This window comes from Microtus pennsylvanicus, chromosome 6 (assembly GCF_037038515.1).
Source record: "Microtus pennsylvanicus isolate mMicPen1 chromosome 6, mMicPen1.hap1, whole genome shotgun sequence".
Classification (NCBI taxonomy): domain Eukaryota; kingdom Metazoa; phylum Chordata; class Mammalia; order Rodentia; family Cricetidae; genus Microtus; species Microtus pennsylvanicus.
Window position 1 is genome coordinate 70,663,206 of NC_134584.1, and position 13,270 is coordinate 70,676,475.

The 13,270-nt window shown below is 36.5% G+C and overlaps 1 protein-coding gene across 6 annotated transcripts in view; it reads right to left on the reverse strand.

The window, feature by feature from the left end:
- The window catches only part of Arb2a (ARB2 cotranscriptional regulator A), a 419,074-nt gene that overhangs the window by 287,801 nt on the left and 118,003 nt on the right, over positions 1 to 13,270 (reverse strand). For 4 of the 6 annotated variants that reach the window (XM_075976426.1, XM_075976424.1, XM_075976423.1 and 1 more), the window contains one exon: positions 10,065 to 10,256. The exons of the other annotated variants lie outside the window; for them this stretch is intronic. In XM_075976426.1, coding sequence (XP_075832541.1) covers positions 10,065 to 10,256 — 192 coding nt within the window. The remainder of the gene's footprint in view (positions 1 to 10,064; positions 10,257 to 13,270) is intronic. 6 annotated transcript variants of the gene reach the window in all.

Sequence of the window (13,270 nt, forward strand, 5' to 3'; positions counted from 1 at the left end):
GCTTTGTCTATGGTTAAAGATACTATATCTTTTCTGGATATAGTAGTCTGGACTGGCATCTCTGATCTCTTAATATCAGCAAAACATCTGTTTAGGACCTCTGGCCTTCAGACTCTCCACTGAGAAGTCAGGCATAATTCTAATAGGTCTGCCTTTATATGTTACCTGTCCTTTTTCTTTTACAGCTCTTAATATTCTTTCTTTGTTCTGTCTGTCCAGTTTTTTTATTATTATGTAGTGAGGAAACTTTTTTTTTTAATTTTATTTTGGTCCAGTTTATTTTGTGTTCCGTAAGCCTCTTGTATCTTAATAAGGGTTTCCTTTTTAAGGTTGGGAAAGTTTTCTTCAATGATTTTGTTGAATATATTTTCTGTGCCTTTGAGCAGGTATCCTTCTCCTTCTTCTATCCCTATTATTCTTAAGGTTGGTCTTTTCATGTTGTCCACATTTCCTGGACACTTTGTTTTAAGACTTTGGCTTTAACGTTTTCTTTGACTGATGAATCTATTTCCTCTATTTTACCTACTACTCTAGAGATTTTCTCTTCCATCTTTTGCATTCTGTTAGTTATGCTTGCATCTTTATTTCCTGTCATTTACCCAGATTTTCCATTTCCAGGATTCCCTAAGTTTGTGTTTCTTTTTCTTGCCTCTATTTTGATTTTCAAGTCTTGAACTGATTCTTTCACCTGTTTGGTTGTTTTTCTTGGCTTTCTTTAAGGAATTTATTGATTTCTTTCAATTTTTGGTTGTCTTTTTCTCAATTTCTTTAAGGAAATTGCTCATTTCCATTTTAAGGGACTCTATCATCTTCATAATGTTATTTTAAGGTCACTTTCTTCTGCTTGTTCTGTGTTGGGATGTTCACATCTTGCTGTTGTAGAACCAACAGGTTCTGGTGGTACCATATTGCTTATGTGGTTGATTGTAATTATTTTTGCACTACCCATCACTTCCTCCAATTGGTGTAGGCAGTGTCTGTGCCTTTGGGGGCAGCTGATGCCACTGGAGATGGCTATGTTTGTGGGACAGAGTGGGACTTGTAGGTTATAGGGTCCAATGGGAGGTGGGGGTGGTGGAACAGCCTCTCAATAGGAGTCTTACCTGCTCACCAGTCAAGGGGTTAACTTTGGTTCTTTAAATTAAACTTCTTGTTAAATGCGAATAATAAGTATTTAAAGAAGATGGTCTTAATTTTATATTAATCAGTTACTTCATTTTAGAAATTATTACTAAAAATTATTATATTAAAATAGCATATTAAAACACATTATATAAAATCTTTTTAAATATAAAAGTAGAACATTTTCAGAGTTAAAAGTAAAACACAAACAAGAAAAATTGGGGTGGAAAGTAAAGAATATGATGATTTCTTGCATAAATATCTAGTCACTCTTATGTATCCATTGTAGGTGTGTCAGGTTGTGAGATAGGCATTAGCCTATTTGGAGACCACAGAATAGGGATTTCTCTCACATAATCCGTTTTGTCCCTCCTTAAGATTTAAAATATACGTTGATCAACAGTGGTTGTAGTGGTATGTATCTGTTGCAAAGAAAATTTTCCTTGATGACGGGTGAGCACTACACTTGAGTGTGGGTATAAGGATCAATATTAAGAAAGTAGTTAGGGATTATGCTAAATTAGTAAATGATGGTTAGAGGATCTCCTCAATGACTCAAAATTTCACTAGTCTTGGGAAGCTGGCTTAGGTACTCATTACCAGGCAAGATTTCCCTCTTTATGAGTAGACTTTGTGTCCAATTAGAGGGCTGTTGATTACTCCCAAAGTATACTTGCTACTACTGCAACATTAAGATGACTGTTGTGTTTACAGGTGCAATTGCTAGGTGGAGTATTGGTTGCTTCCCACCCTTGGAGCTTGCAGAGATAGGGATTTCAAGTCAGTTCAGCTCAGGGATCTCTGGGCCCTGTGTCTGAAGTTTATAATGCCCTTGGCAACAGAAACTTACCTTAGATAACACTGCCCAAAAACTCTAAAGAAGCATATCATACTTGTTGTTGGGTTTTTGTTAGATATCTATGAATCTTGAAGAAAGCATTATCAGTAAAAATGGAGAAATTACACTAAAAATTTATACATTGACTTGCATGCATTATAAGTATTTTAGGTAGGTAGTTAATACTATGCTTCCTTATGACTTTATCAGAGATCCTTACTGTTATTCTACCCTTTTCTTCCTTTTTCTGTATTTACCTTCTTCTCCTCTACCTAATTAGATTCCTCTCCCTTTTTCTTCATTTCCCCTTTATGTTCCTTCTAATACAGAAGTGTGGAGCACAGTCCCATCTAATACACACATGACATAACTCCTGCACCTAAGTCTTGATGCAAATCACTGCAGAAGAAGGCACACAGGGACTGTAAGAGCCAAAGGAGCGGTAAGTTTACTTGAGATTATATCTCCTAGAAATGTCAGATTCTAAACTTAAGAAGTCTCAATAACATAAGTGCCTAAGCATGTACCCTACAAAGATGATGCCAATAAACATACTAACGTGGGAGGGTAAAGCTCAGAAGGTTTCAATTGTAGATGAAAAACTACAGGCAACAAAAGAATGTTGATGAGTAGAAGAAATAGTCTTCTCTGGGTAAGAGCATTCCAACTGATGATCTAATGTCATTCTTGAGTTTTTATTAATTCATCATCAATTCACACAAATAAAACACGCATGCATTCTTCTTAAAAACTACAGTTTCGCCGGGTGGTGGTGGTGCACACCTTTAATCCTAGTACTCGGGAGGCAGAGGCCAGCCTGGTCTAGAAGAGCTAGTTCCAGGACAGGAACCAAAAAGCTACGGAGAAACACTGTCTCGAAAAGTGTAAAAAAAAAAAAACTACAGTTTCTCATGATATAAATATACTATCTTTTACTAAAATAATCCTCTCCTGGAAGCATTAGGTAGTAAGCAGTTATCATCAGTCATTGCTGTGACCAGCTGTGTACTGTGCCTTGCTCTGATGTAAATCACTACATGTAGATTTAGAAACATGGGATAGCATGAACAATAAATTTTGGAAATCATTGCTAAACATTAATGTGAACAAGATTACTTCAATTTACATTCACACCAAAATCTAAGTTTAGCATATCAATTTATCACCAAACAGCTTATTATCTGATAATCTGATGTGTAAAAATACTACTTGAAATTACCTGGCGCAAGTGAGAAGGAAACACGGAACACGCAACAAACCTGCTTAGGAGTTTATTAGAGGGGGCGTGCACAGGCCTGGGGAAGTCAGTGTGCAAAGACAGAGAGATAGAGAGAGAGATAGAGATGAGAGAGAGAGAGAGAGAGAGAGAGAGAGAGAGAGAGAGAGAGAGAGGAAGATGGTGCATCCAGCTTTTAAAAGCTGGATAGTGCAAGCAGATGATGGGGCTCACGCATGTACGCAAGGGCTTAGCTGAGTCATATGTAGATGATGCAACCACACAGCAAGTTGGGTCACACTGGACCCTTTACCATCCCTGGGGGCCGTTAGGCACTTCTGCCTGAGGGCTTGTCTACACATGCATGGCCCTAGAACCTGGAAGTGTCAGCCTTATTGTGGCTGAAATCATAACACTACTACTAGATAAAAATTCAGTTGCCTCTTAAAATCCTTTTAAAAGATTCATGCCCATTTTTGTCTGATACTTCTAGTGAAATATCAAGATGTTACATATTTTGTGATAAGACTAAGAACTGAAGGTAGTACTTATGGCATTACCAAAATGCTTGTGTCTTAATTACGTGTGTGTGTGTGTGTGTGTGTGTGTGTGTGTGTGTGTGTGTGTGTGTGTTGGGAGGGATAGCCTAATGCAGATAGACATCTATAATAATTCCATAAACACTTATAAAATAAAATTCTAATCTGGTAGCCAATGTGTTTTATGAACATACTTGTCCAAAAGGGGGGAAATCAAAATTGAAAAAAGAAAAAGCAATCTAAATGTTAATATCCACAAGAGCAGATCCCTAGTTTACTAAAACTGAAGCAAATATCTTACTAACTAAAAACTATAAATACACCTCACCTGCCAAGTATATAATTCATGTCAGAGTCAAATAACAATTGCATTTTCTTTAACATGATCCGATTACAATCACTTAAGAGAAATTTCCAAATGTTCTATCATGACTATTGCTACAGAAGGAAGTCATCCATTTAAGTTTGCAAAATATTGCATAGAAATATTCTGCAACCGTATTTATTGAAAAATATACAAATTATAAAGTAATTATCTGTAATTGGAACAACCACAAAGTGGACACAAGCTCCCATCCCTAATCAAGAAGTTATCATCAATTGTTAACTGCTAGCAAAGAAAAATTAGTTTTCTCAAAAAAAGAGACTGAATAAATGTACAAACAACACTTGAAGGCAGTACATGTCCAACACGAAATGAATTTAATGTTATTCTTTTTGTCTCATATTGCTTTGTTTAGGCTTTTTTATTTAGGGTTTTGTTTGTTATGGGGGGAAGCTTGAGTACTAGCCTCACTGCCCCCACAGGGTACATCTAAGATTTGTCATAGCAGGTTAACACCTGACTAATTGGATCTGAGAGTAAATGGAATAAATCAAGTCACGTACATTACAACTACATGTTCTTTATTCCTTTGAGAAAAGCAGTGAGGAGAAGAAATAAAGGGGCAATCTCTACCGGGTTTTTGACTTTTACAAACAAGGTTAAAAAATTCCATGGGCAAAACAATGATTTTACATGCATTTAGAATCACAAAAATGGCACATAGAACCTGACAAAGCAGCACTCCAGAATAGGTGACACTACCCAGGAAAGAGGCAGCAACCAAGGAGAAATACCTGAGATTCCAAACCATTAGATAAAGCTACTAAATGTCCCCGAACCTGGACTTTGTCCACACCCAGACCTGTCTGTCTGGTGGGCCAGTATCTTTCTATCCTTTTGAAATTCCTGTGTGGTCTGTTAGCAGGCCATTTGGAGGGGACTGACTCTATGTAAATTTAACTGTAACAGTTGTGTCTCTAAGACCTCATGGAAGGTCATTCTGTTGCCCTTACAGGAGAAGTTACACTGCTGAGAGTTTTGGGAATAAATCTCATCTTAGGTTTTAACAAATTTGACAGCGACTTTTCCAAAAGAGGGGACTGGAGATGATAGCTCCAAGGTTAAGAACACTACCTGCTCTTCCAAAGGTCGTGAGTTCAATTCCCAGCAACCACATGGTGGCTCACAACCATCTGTAATGAGATCTGGCTCCCACTTGAAGAAGAGACCTAGTCCTAATCAATTTAGACCAGCAAACCAAATATGGACAAGTTCAACAGAACTGCCATTATATGAACTGCCCATGCATACATCGCAAGGACATAAATTTCACTTTCTTTCTTTCTTTCTTTCTTTCTTTCTTTCTTTCTTTCTTTCTTTTCTTTCTTTTATCCAAAAATAAGTGTTTTCATATTTCTGAAAAACGGGTTGCTCAATGTTGATGTATAAGTACACACTTACCATTGATTAGCCTATTGGTCTGTCAGCTGTACGGTTACCGTATAATGTGAGCTCCAACACTTTGTCTTAAATTTACTGGTCTTTTGCTTGTATTTTAGTTTTCAATTTTATGATTTGATGGGGTGTATATATCTGTGTATGTGTCTGTGTTTTGTGCTTTTTAAAATCCAGTTTGCTTGTTTGTTTTATTTGGTAGTTTGTTTTTTAAAGAGAGGAAGAAAACATGCAGTTGGATGGATGTAGAGTTGAGAAGGATCTGGGAGGAGATGAGAGAAAGCAAACAGTTAGGTTTCCATCACCCAGAGCTTTGGCAAAATGTCTAAGCCACCACAAATGCTGGCACTTCTAGGTTCCAGTGCCCCGCATGGGCCATCAAGCAGTCAGGCAATTTACATAGCCACCAGGGGTCCTTAAACCTATGGGACTTATGTGCAGCACAATCATGTGATCTACATACGCAGCCCCTGTGCCTCTCTCTGGCCCCCATCTATTTCTATCTCTCTCTCTCTCTCTCTCTCTCTCTCTCTCTCTCTCTCTCTCTCTCTCTTCTCTCTCTCTCTCCCAACGTCTTTTTCATAATAAACTCTCAAAGTCTGTTTCATTGTGTGTTTCATGATCCATTCTCGCTCGCGCCCCATAATTTCAGAAACCATGATCAGAATATAGTATATGAAAAATATTTATTTTCAACAAAAACTATACTTAAATATTTTATGCATTTCAGGCAGAAATCATACAGTGAAAAATAAAAAGGAGAGTTAGTATTCATCCATAACACAAAGCAAAGGGGAGAAAGTAGATGATACAGATGTGAATAAGTCTATGGAAACTAGCTGGAGAAGTGATGCTGCCTTGACTATACATTAGAAACTCAGCCTCATGCCAAGGCAGGTAAGAATTTAGAAGTATCTAATCTATAATCCCAGCCTCTGGCCTCCATTTTTGGAAGCCCCCTCCCCTGAGTCTATCAAACCTTGATCCCTCCCCAGGAAAGGTCAAGATCACTCTCACAGGCTATTTAAACTGCTCATCAGAAAATAATCTGTGGTCTTACCTCTTCCTCTTCAGTGTTCCTTGGTCACATTGGTGGATTTTCCGTCCCCCACCCCCACCCCCTCAGGCCACCCTAGAGCACAGGCATCAATTAAACCTGGTTATTTCCATATCTAGGTAACAGCTTCACATACTGAGGCATTTTCCTTATTATTTCCTAAAAAAAAAAATCATGTATTCCAGAAGTGATTTGCAGTAGACAAAAGGATGTGTACTGGATGGATACAGAGACCAAGGTATCTTTATAAGTGACTTGAACATAGCCTCTTGCTATGCTAATGAAGGAAGTATTTCATCTGGGCTCTGTATCTAGTCAATCCCACAACCTACTCCTCCTCAGAATTTTCAGGTCCCAGTCAGACCTTCTGATGAAAAGGCAGAAGGATCAGACAAAGCAATTTACACTTAACAGGATTCTAAAGCATGAACTATTTTTACTTTACCGATCACTAAACATCTCTTAAAGCAGTAGTTCTCAACCTGTGGGTCAAGACCACCATGGGAGGTTAGATGATCCTTTCACAGGGGTTACCTAAGATCAGTTAAAAACACAGATGTTTACATTATGACTCATAACAGTAGCAAAATTACAACTATGGAGAAGCAATGAAAGATTTATGGTTGGGGGTATTAAAACAAGGGTCAGAACATTAGGAGGGTTGAGAACCACTGTCCTGAAGTGTTTATAAAACATATTTCTTCAGTTTTGCTATTTTGTGAAACTGGGCCTCACTATGCAGTCCAAACTAGTCTTGAACTCATATTTCCCATCTCTGCCTTGGAGACCTCCCACATCCAGTTCTCTTGGACAATACAACTTAATCAGCCAAGCTGGGACAAGGAGGAAGTCAGTAAGGTATCTCCTTCAACCACATGATCTCTTTTAAATTTATCAGGGTTTAAATAATTTAAGTGCCATCTACTTTACTTGTCCCCTTTACACATACAACTAGAAATGCCTAAAACAGGGGTGGAGACCAAAGAGCAACAAACTTAGTAATTCTAAAATTACTACATATATGATAAACTTCTTTAGCTGATTATGTATTATGCAATGAAGACTATTAAACGCTAAAAACATAAACCCTGAAAACCTCATGAGCACCAACACAAGATTTTTCGACAGGTACCATCTTCCCTGATGAAATCTTAAGATATATATTGATAGTCAAGGTCTAAATGCAAGTGATGGAACACCTATCATGTTCTAATTATATATATAGAGTCCAGGAAATTCTGGAGAAATATTGGGTTACCAAACTCACAATCACAATTCAATCACAGTGGAGCCATATATTAAAACAGTATTTTTAATAAAATGCTCCACTCAGATATAACTTCCATGCTAGAAGGAATTATTGATATGGAGCTAAATGAGAAGTTCCAATCATATATAAATAATCTATTGAGAATAAACACTATATAGAGATGATAATATCTCCCATGCAAAATATTACAACTGACTTCCACAACAGTATGAAAACTTGTAGAACAAAAAACCAAATAACTATGGTTAACCTTTTCTATACTCTGGAAACCTTTCTCAAAGGGAAATTTCAGGACACAGTGAAAATAAAGGCAGCGCTAGCATGCTTGAAGCTAAGGAGGGGCTGCACCTTTTTCCTCATGGTTTTCCTCTGCCTGCTTCCCTCTCCCAGAGCAGTCACAAGGAAAGAAAATTAATGGTAAAAGTCACGGTATCTGGATTTGAAAGTGATACATAGTCTTAGAAATTGATGATGAAATTCACACAATAAATTTCATATTAAAAACTAATGAGAATTTAACTATCTAAACCTAGAGCCTAGACATGCCATACATTTAGAACTCAGTTGTTTCTTTTCAAAGAACCACGGCTTATTATTGTTGAGAAAAGTAGAGAAATCAAAGCAGAAGAACACTGTTATACTTAAAACACTATTCCCACTTAAAAGAGAAAAAAAAAAGGACCTACTATCCTCATGTTTTTCAAAAGGACTGCACAAATCAATTCTCTATTAACTCAAAGACTTTTTCCCCCACAGACAGGATTTCTCTCTGTAGCCCTGACTGTCCTGGAACTCCATCTGCAAACCAGGTTGGCATTTAACTCACAGAGATCCACCTGCCTCTGCCTCCTACAAGCTGGAATTAAAGGTGTGCACCAGCAATACCTGGCTCAAGACTTTAGACACAGTTTCCTACATTTGCTTTTACGTGATAATCATATTGACAAGTGTTCTACAACAGGCAAAGCAGGCAGCCTAGGGCAGGTGATAAAATTACACGGAACATTTCCCCCAAGGAGTCACTGCTGCAAGCTCCTGATTTCTTTATTACAATTTTCAAATACTTATTGGACTGTAAATATATTTTGCAAATAATGTTCTCTCTAAAATATACAGACACTCACTGTATTATAACCACAAGTGAAGGCACTGGACACAGAGCTTACTACCTTTAACATGAAATAAGAGAGTTAAAAAAAAACTAATTCCTGTGTTATTTTAATCTAAACTTCAATTTGTTAACGGAATATTTAATTGTCCTGATTTCGTAACAGAGTAATAGCTTACTTCAATTTTTCTAAAATCACAATTAAAGTTAGCACACATTTGTGACAAGTGGATCATCAATTAACTTAAGAAACTCAATATGCAGCATTTTGACAATTTAGGAAGTCTATAACAAAAGTATTCTATAGGATTTGGCTTAACTCTTAGTATGATATTGAGGTAACAGAAAACTGAACACATCCAAATATTTATCGTGACACTGTAGTTGTGTATCCAAGACATACAACTTTAATTATAAGATGTATTGTCATTTTTAGAAAATGGATACACAGACACACATACTATTTCTACATACCCATTTTACCTTAAATATTTTATACAAGGTGACATTTTTTCTGATGAATATTTCTCATTGCATCTAAAAGGAACATATACTTTTTGATAATTGGTTGTTTATAACTTAAGAAAGAGACATAAGAAAAGCAGCTGAACACAAAAACAACACTAGACTAGAAAAATTACTTCTGAAATATTACATTTTTACCTTCTGCGTGTTTGTTTTAAGCTTAGAACATTTTATTTGTGGGCATCAAAATACGTTTTAAATGCCAAAAACATTTACTTATTCTGTTTTTCCTCACCAAACAGATTATTCATTTCAGTAAGTTTCCTGTAATGTCTACCCTCATTAGAGAAGGAAAGTAAAGCAGCCGTGTTTTGTTTCTGGTCACAAGTATTCATTGTTGATGACTGTATGCTATAATAGTTAAACTCACAGTTCATACAGTTAAAAAATGAACAAAGAAAGTATTCATTTCAAAGACATTTAAACCTTTATGTGCTCAACAATCCTAAATTTTCCCACATTACTGCAAAATAATGATCATCACACAAATAAGGTAAATAATGACAATAATAAGATTATGCTTAGAATATACTTCTGGAAAAGACAAATTATAATATGCAATAAAACAGAACTATAAAATGCCCCCCAAACAAAGGAAGTTTCACTTACATCCACAGCTCTCTTAATAAAAGGTATCTGTGTGCCACTGTCCAGATCTTCATTAATAATTAGCCTTCTAGCCCACTGACCTGCCCTGACAACACCACTACCATGAATTAAAACCATCAGTTTCTGTGGATTTGTCAAAGCATCCTCACTCATAAAGATAAAACTCTTTGGTTCACTTTCAGTGGCATCTACCTGTAATCAAAAAAAATTAAATAATAAATAAAATGTTTCTAGATCAAGCATACACACAATGAGAAAACAACTAATGGCTACTACAAATTACTGAATGATTATTATAGAACTTTTAAAAAAACATTAAAATAGGAGAAAGATAGTCAAGAAAATCTAGCAATTACATATTCAGTGGACAAGCATCAAAAGAGCGATTTAAATATAAAAATACATGAAAAAGAATTAAAATATACACTCCTACATCTTATTATATATTTATTATTGTATTGCCATCTTAAATTGAAATAATTAACCTTTAAAATCTTCCTGTCGTTCATATAGTAACTTTTTTTCACCCACATTTACTCACAATCCATTTGAGGAGTCACTAATAAATAACCATCAAAAATGATAAAATTACATTTAGATAAACTCAAGTTATAGGTTTATACTGCATGTAGTTTATAATTCTGTAACTAAATCACATTGCACCTATGATAGAAAATGGAAAACTCAAACTGGAAATATATAGCTATTTAAATAGCCAAAGCACTGCAAACATTCAAATTGCAAACATGGGCACACACAACAGTAACATGTACATTCTGACACCATATCTATGTATCACTTACTATGGATTACTACTACACAGGTGGGCAGCTAGATTTCAAAGAGATATTAAGAAAAGCCAATTTCTGAACCTTTTATGAGATATGTATAGCAACCTCTGTGGTATTCTACATTGTAATGGCCAGTACTCAGAATGGAAGCCAAATACACCAGGTTAAAACCAAAACGGACAACTAGTCACATGCCCTCCGCCAACAAGATCACACATAAAAAATCAGTCTACACACTGTATATACTGTTCACTGCAGGAACAACAAGTGTTCATACAATTATCAAAGTTACAACAGCACTCACATACAACTCCACAGAATGCTCTGGAATTCAATATAAAATTTAAAACTCTAAATTTTTCAAGTCATTCACAACACATAGGAATAGAAAAAAAAAAACCTCTGCTTTTAAAACAAGATTGGTCTCATCTGATTCTGCTATTTGTGTAAACAGAACACAAAGAGCAACTGGTTTAGTAGGAATAGAATGAGTTGAGCTTAAGAATAGTTACTATTGTTCAGTAACGCCTTCCATGTCTACAATTAATTCAAATGTTTTACCATGAATTCTCTAGTCCCTTTCCCTGTCTTATTCTCCTTCATAGCACATATGGTAATCAAAGACAATGTAGTGTAGTCTTTCTTTCATAGATAGATGATAGATAGATAGACAGACAGACAGACAGACATAGATGATAGATGTGTGCATGCATGCACATGTGTGTGTGCACACTCATTCATCCTCAGCTCTCTCCCCTACAAAGTAATTCTAAGAAAAATTAACATTTTGTTTTGTTTTGTAATTTTGTTTTTTCAAGACAGGGTTTCTCTGTGTAGCTTTGGTGACTGTTCTGGAACTAGCTCTTACAGACCGGGCTGGCCTAGAACTCAGAGAGACCTACCTGCCTCCCAAGTGGTGGGATTAAAGGTGTGCACCACCACTGCCCGGTAACATTTCATAATTTATATTTAGCTACATTCTAGGTCTAGTTCAGGGCCTAGCATCTTATAGGTACTCAGGAAATAAAGAACAAACTTTTGAAATATGGAATCTTACTATTGGTAGTGATATCCTTTAAATGAAAAGAATTTAAATAATTCAGAGCATTCATATCTAGAATACACAAAACCTATAGAAAGTCTCAACAAAAATAAATAAATTTTAAAATGTGCTACAGATTTGAATAATGAGTTCTCAAAAGAAGACATTAAAAATGGCTGATAATGAACACCAGCAATCCAGTCAAAGAGAGGGAAGAGGGATTATATGAGTAAGAGGGTCAAGATCATGACAGGGAAATCTACGGAGACAGCTGAACCAAGTTCTTGGAAATTCACAACTTTAGATCCACAGCTGTGGAGCCTGCAAGAAACCAAACTAGGCCCTCTGCATGTGAGAGACAGTGGCGAAACTTGGTCTATCTTAGGGGCCCCTGGCAGTGGGATGAGGGTCTATCCCTGGTACATGAGCTAAGGATCGGAGCCTATGATGGGATGCCATGTGCTTAGCCTTAATGCAGGGGGAAATGAGCTAGAAGCTTCCTTTCTGCTGGCTTGCTTTCAGAATCCTGAAAGACACTGTTCAAGCTCTTGAGGAGGAAATGGCATTAACCATATTAACCAAGAATAAGCCCTATGAAGTGTGGTGCTAACCTTATAGGCAAGATGTTCCCACGGGGATTAAAAATGTGTGAAATTTGAAATACAGTAGAAGACAAAACTGAAGACAAACATTGCACAGAGAAATGTCTGAGAAGAGCCGTAAGAGAGCAGTCACTGAGCAGCACTGGTCACAGTGAACAGAAAGCTGACTCTGGGCAGGGCAGTGGTGGCTCACGAATCCCAGCAGCGCTGGGGAGGCAGAGGCAGATGAATCTCTGTGAGTTCGAGGCCAGCCTGGTCTAGTTCCAGGACAGGCTCCAGAGATACAGAGAAACTCTGTCTTGAAAAACCAAAAAAAAAAAAAAAGGAAAGAAAAAAAGAAAACTCACTCTGAAAGTCATAAATACAATTTCACCTGTATAAGTTAGGGCTAAATTTTCAGAACAAAATATCTGTATGAATAAAATAGTTTTTCCTCACTAATTCAATAGTTTGAAAATGATTACAACAAAGATGTTTATCTGCAAACACTGACAAGCAACTGAGCTAAACCTTAAAAAAAAAAAAAAAACACAAAGGCCATGCCAATACACTTTAATTTTCATGCCACCAGGTCAACACCAAATAAACTTTAGTGTTCAACAATTCATTGAGGAAGTCTTCTAAGGAGACAAGGAGTGGTATTTCACACAAAAGATGTGTGTAGTAAAGTAAAACAACATTTTATAGAGAAGTCATTAAGGCCATTCACAGCTCTAACAGCCTCCATGGGCAGGAGATGGCCCAACTGAGAGCATTCTGTGCTTGTTATTC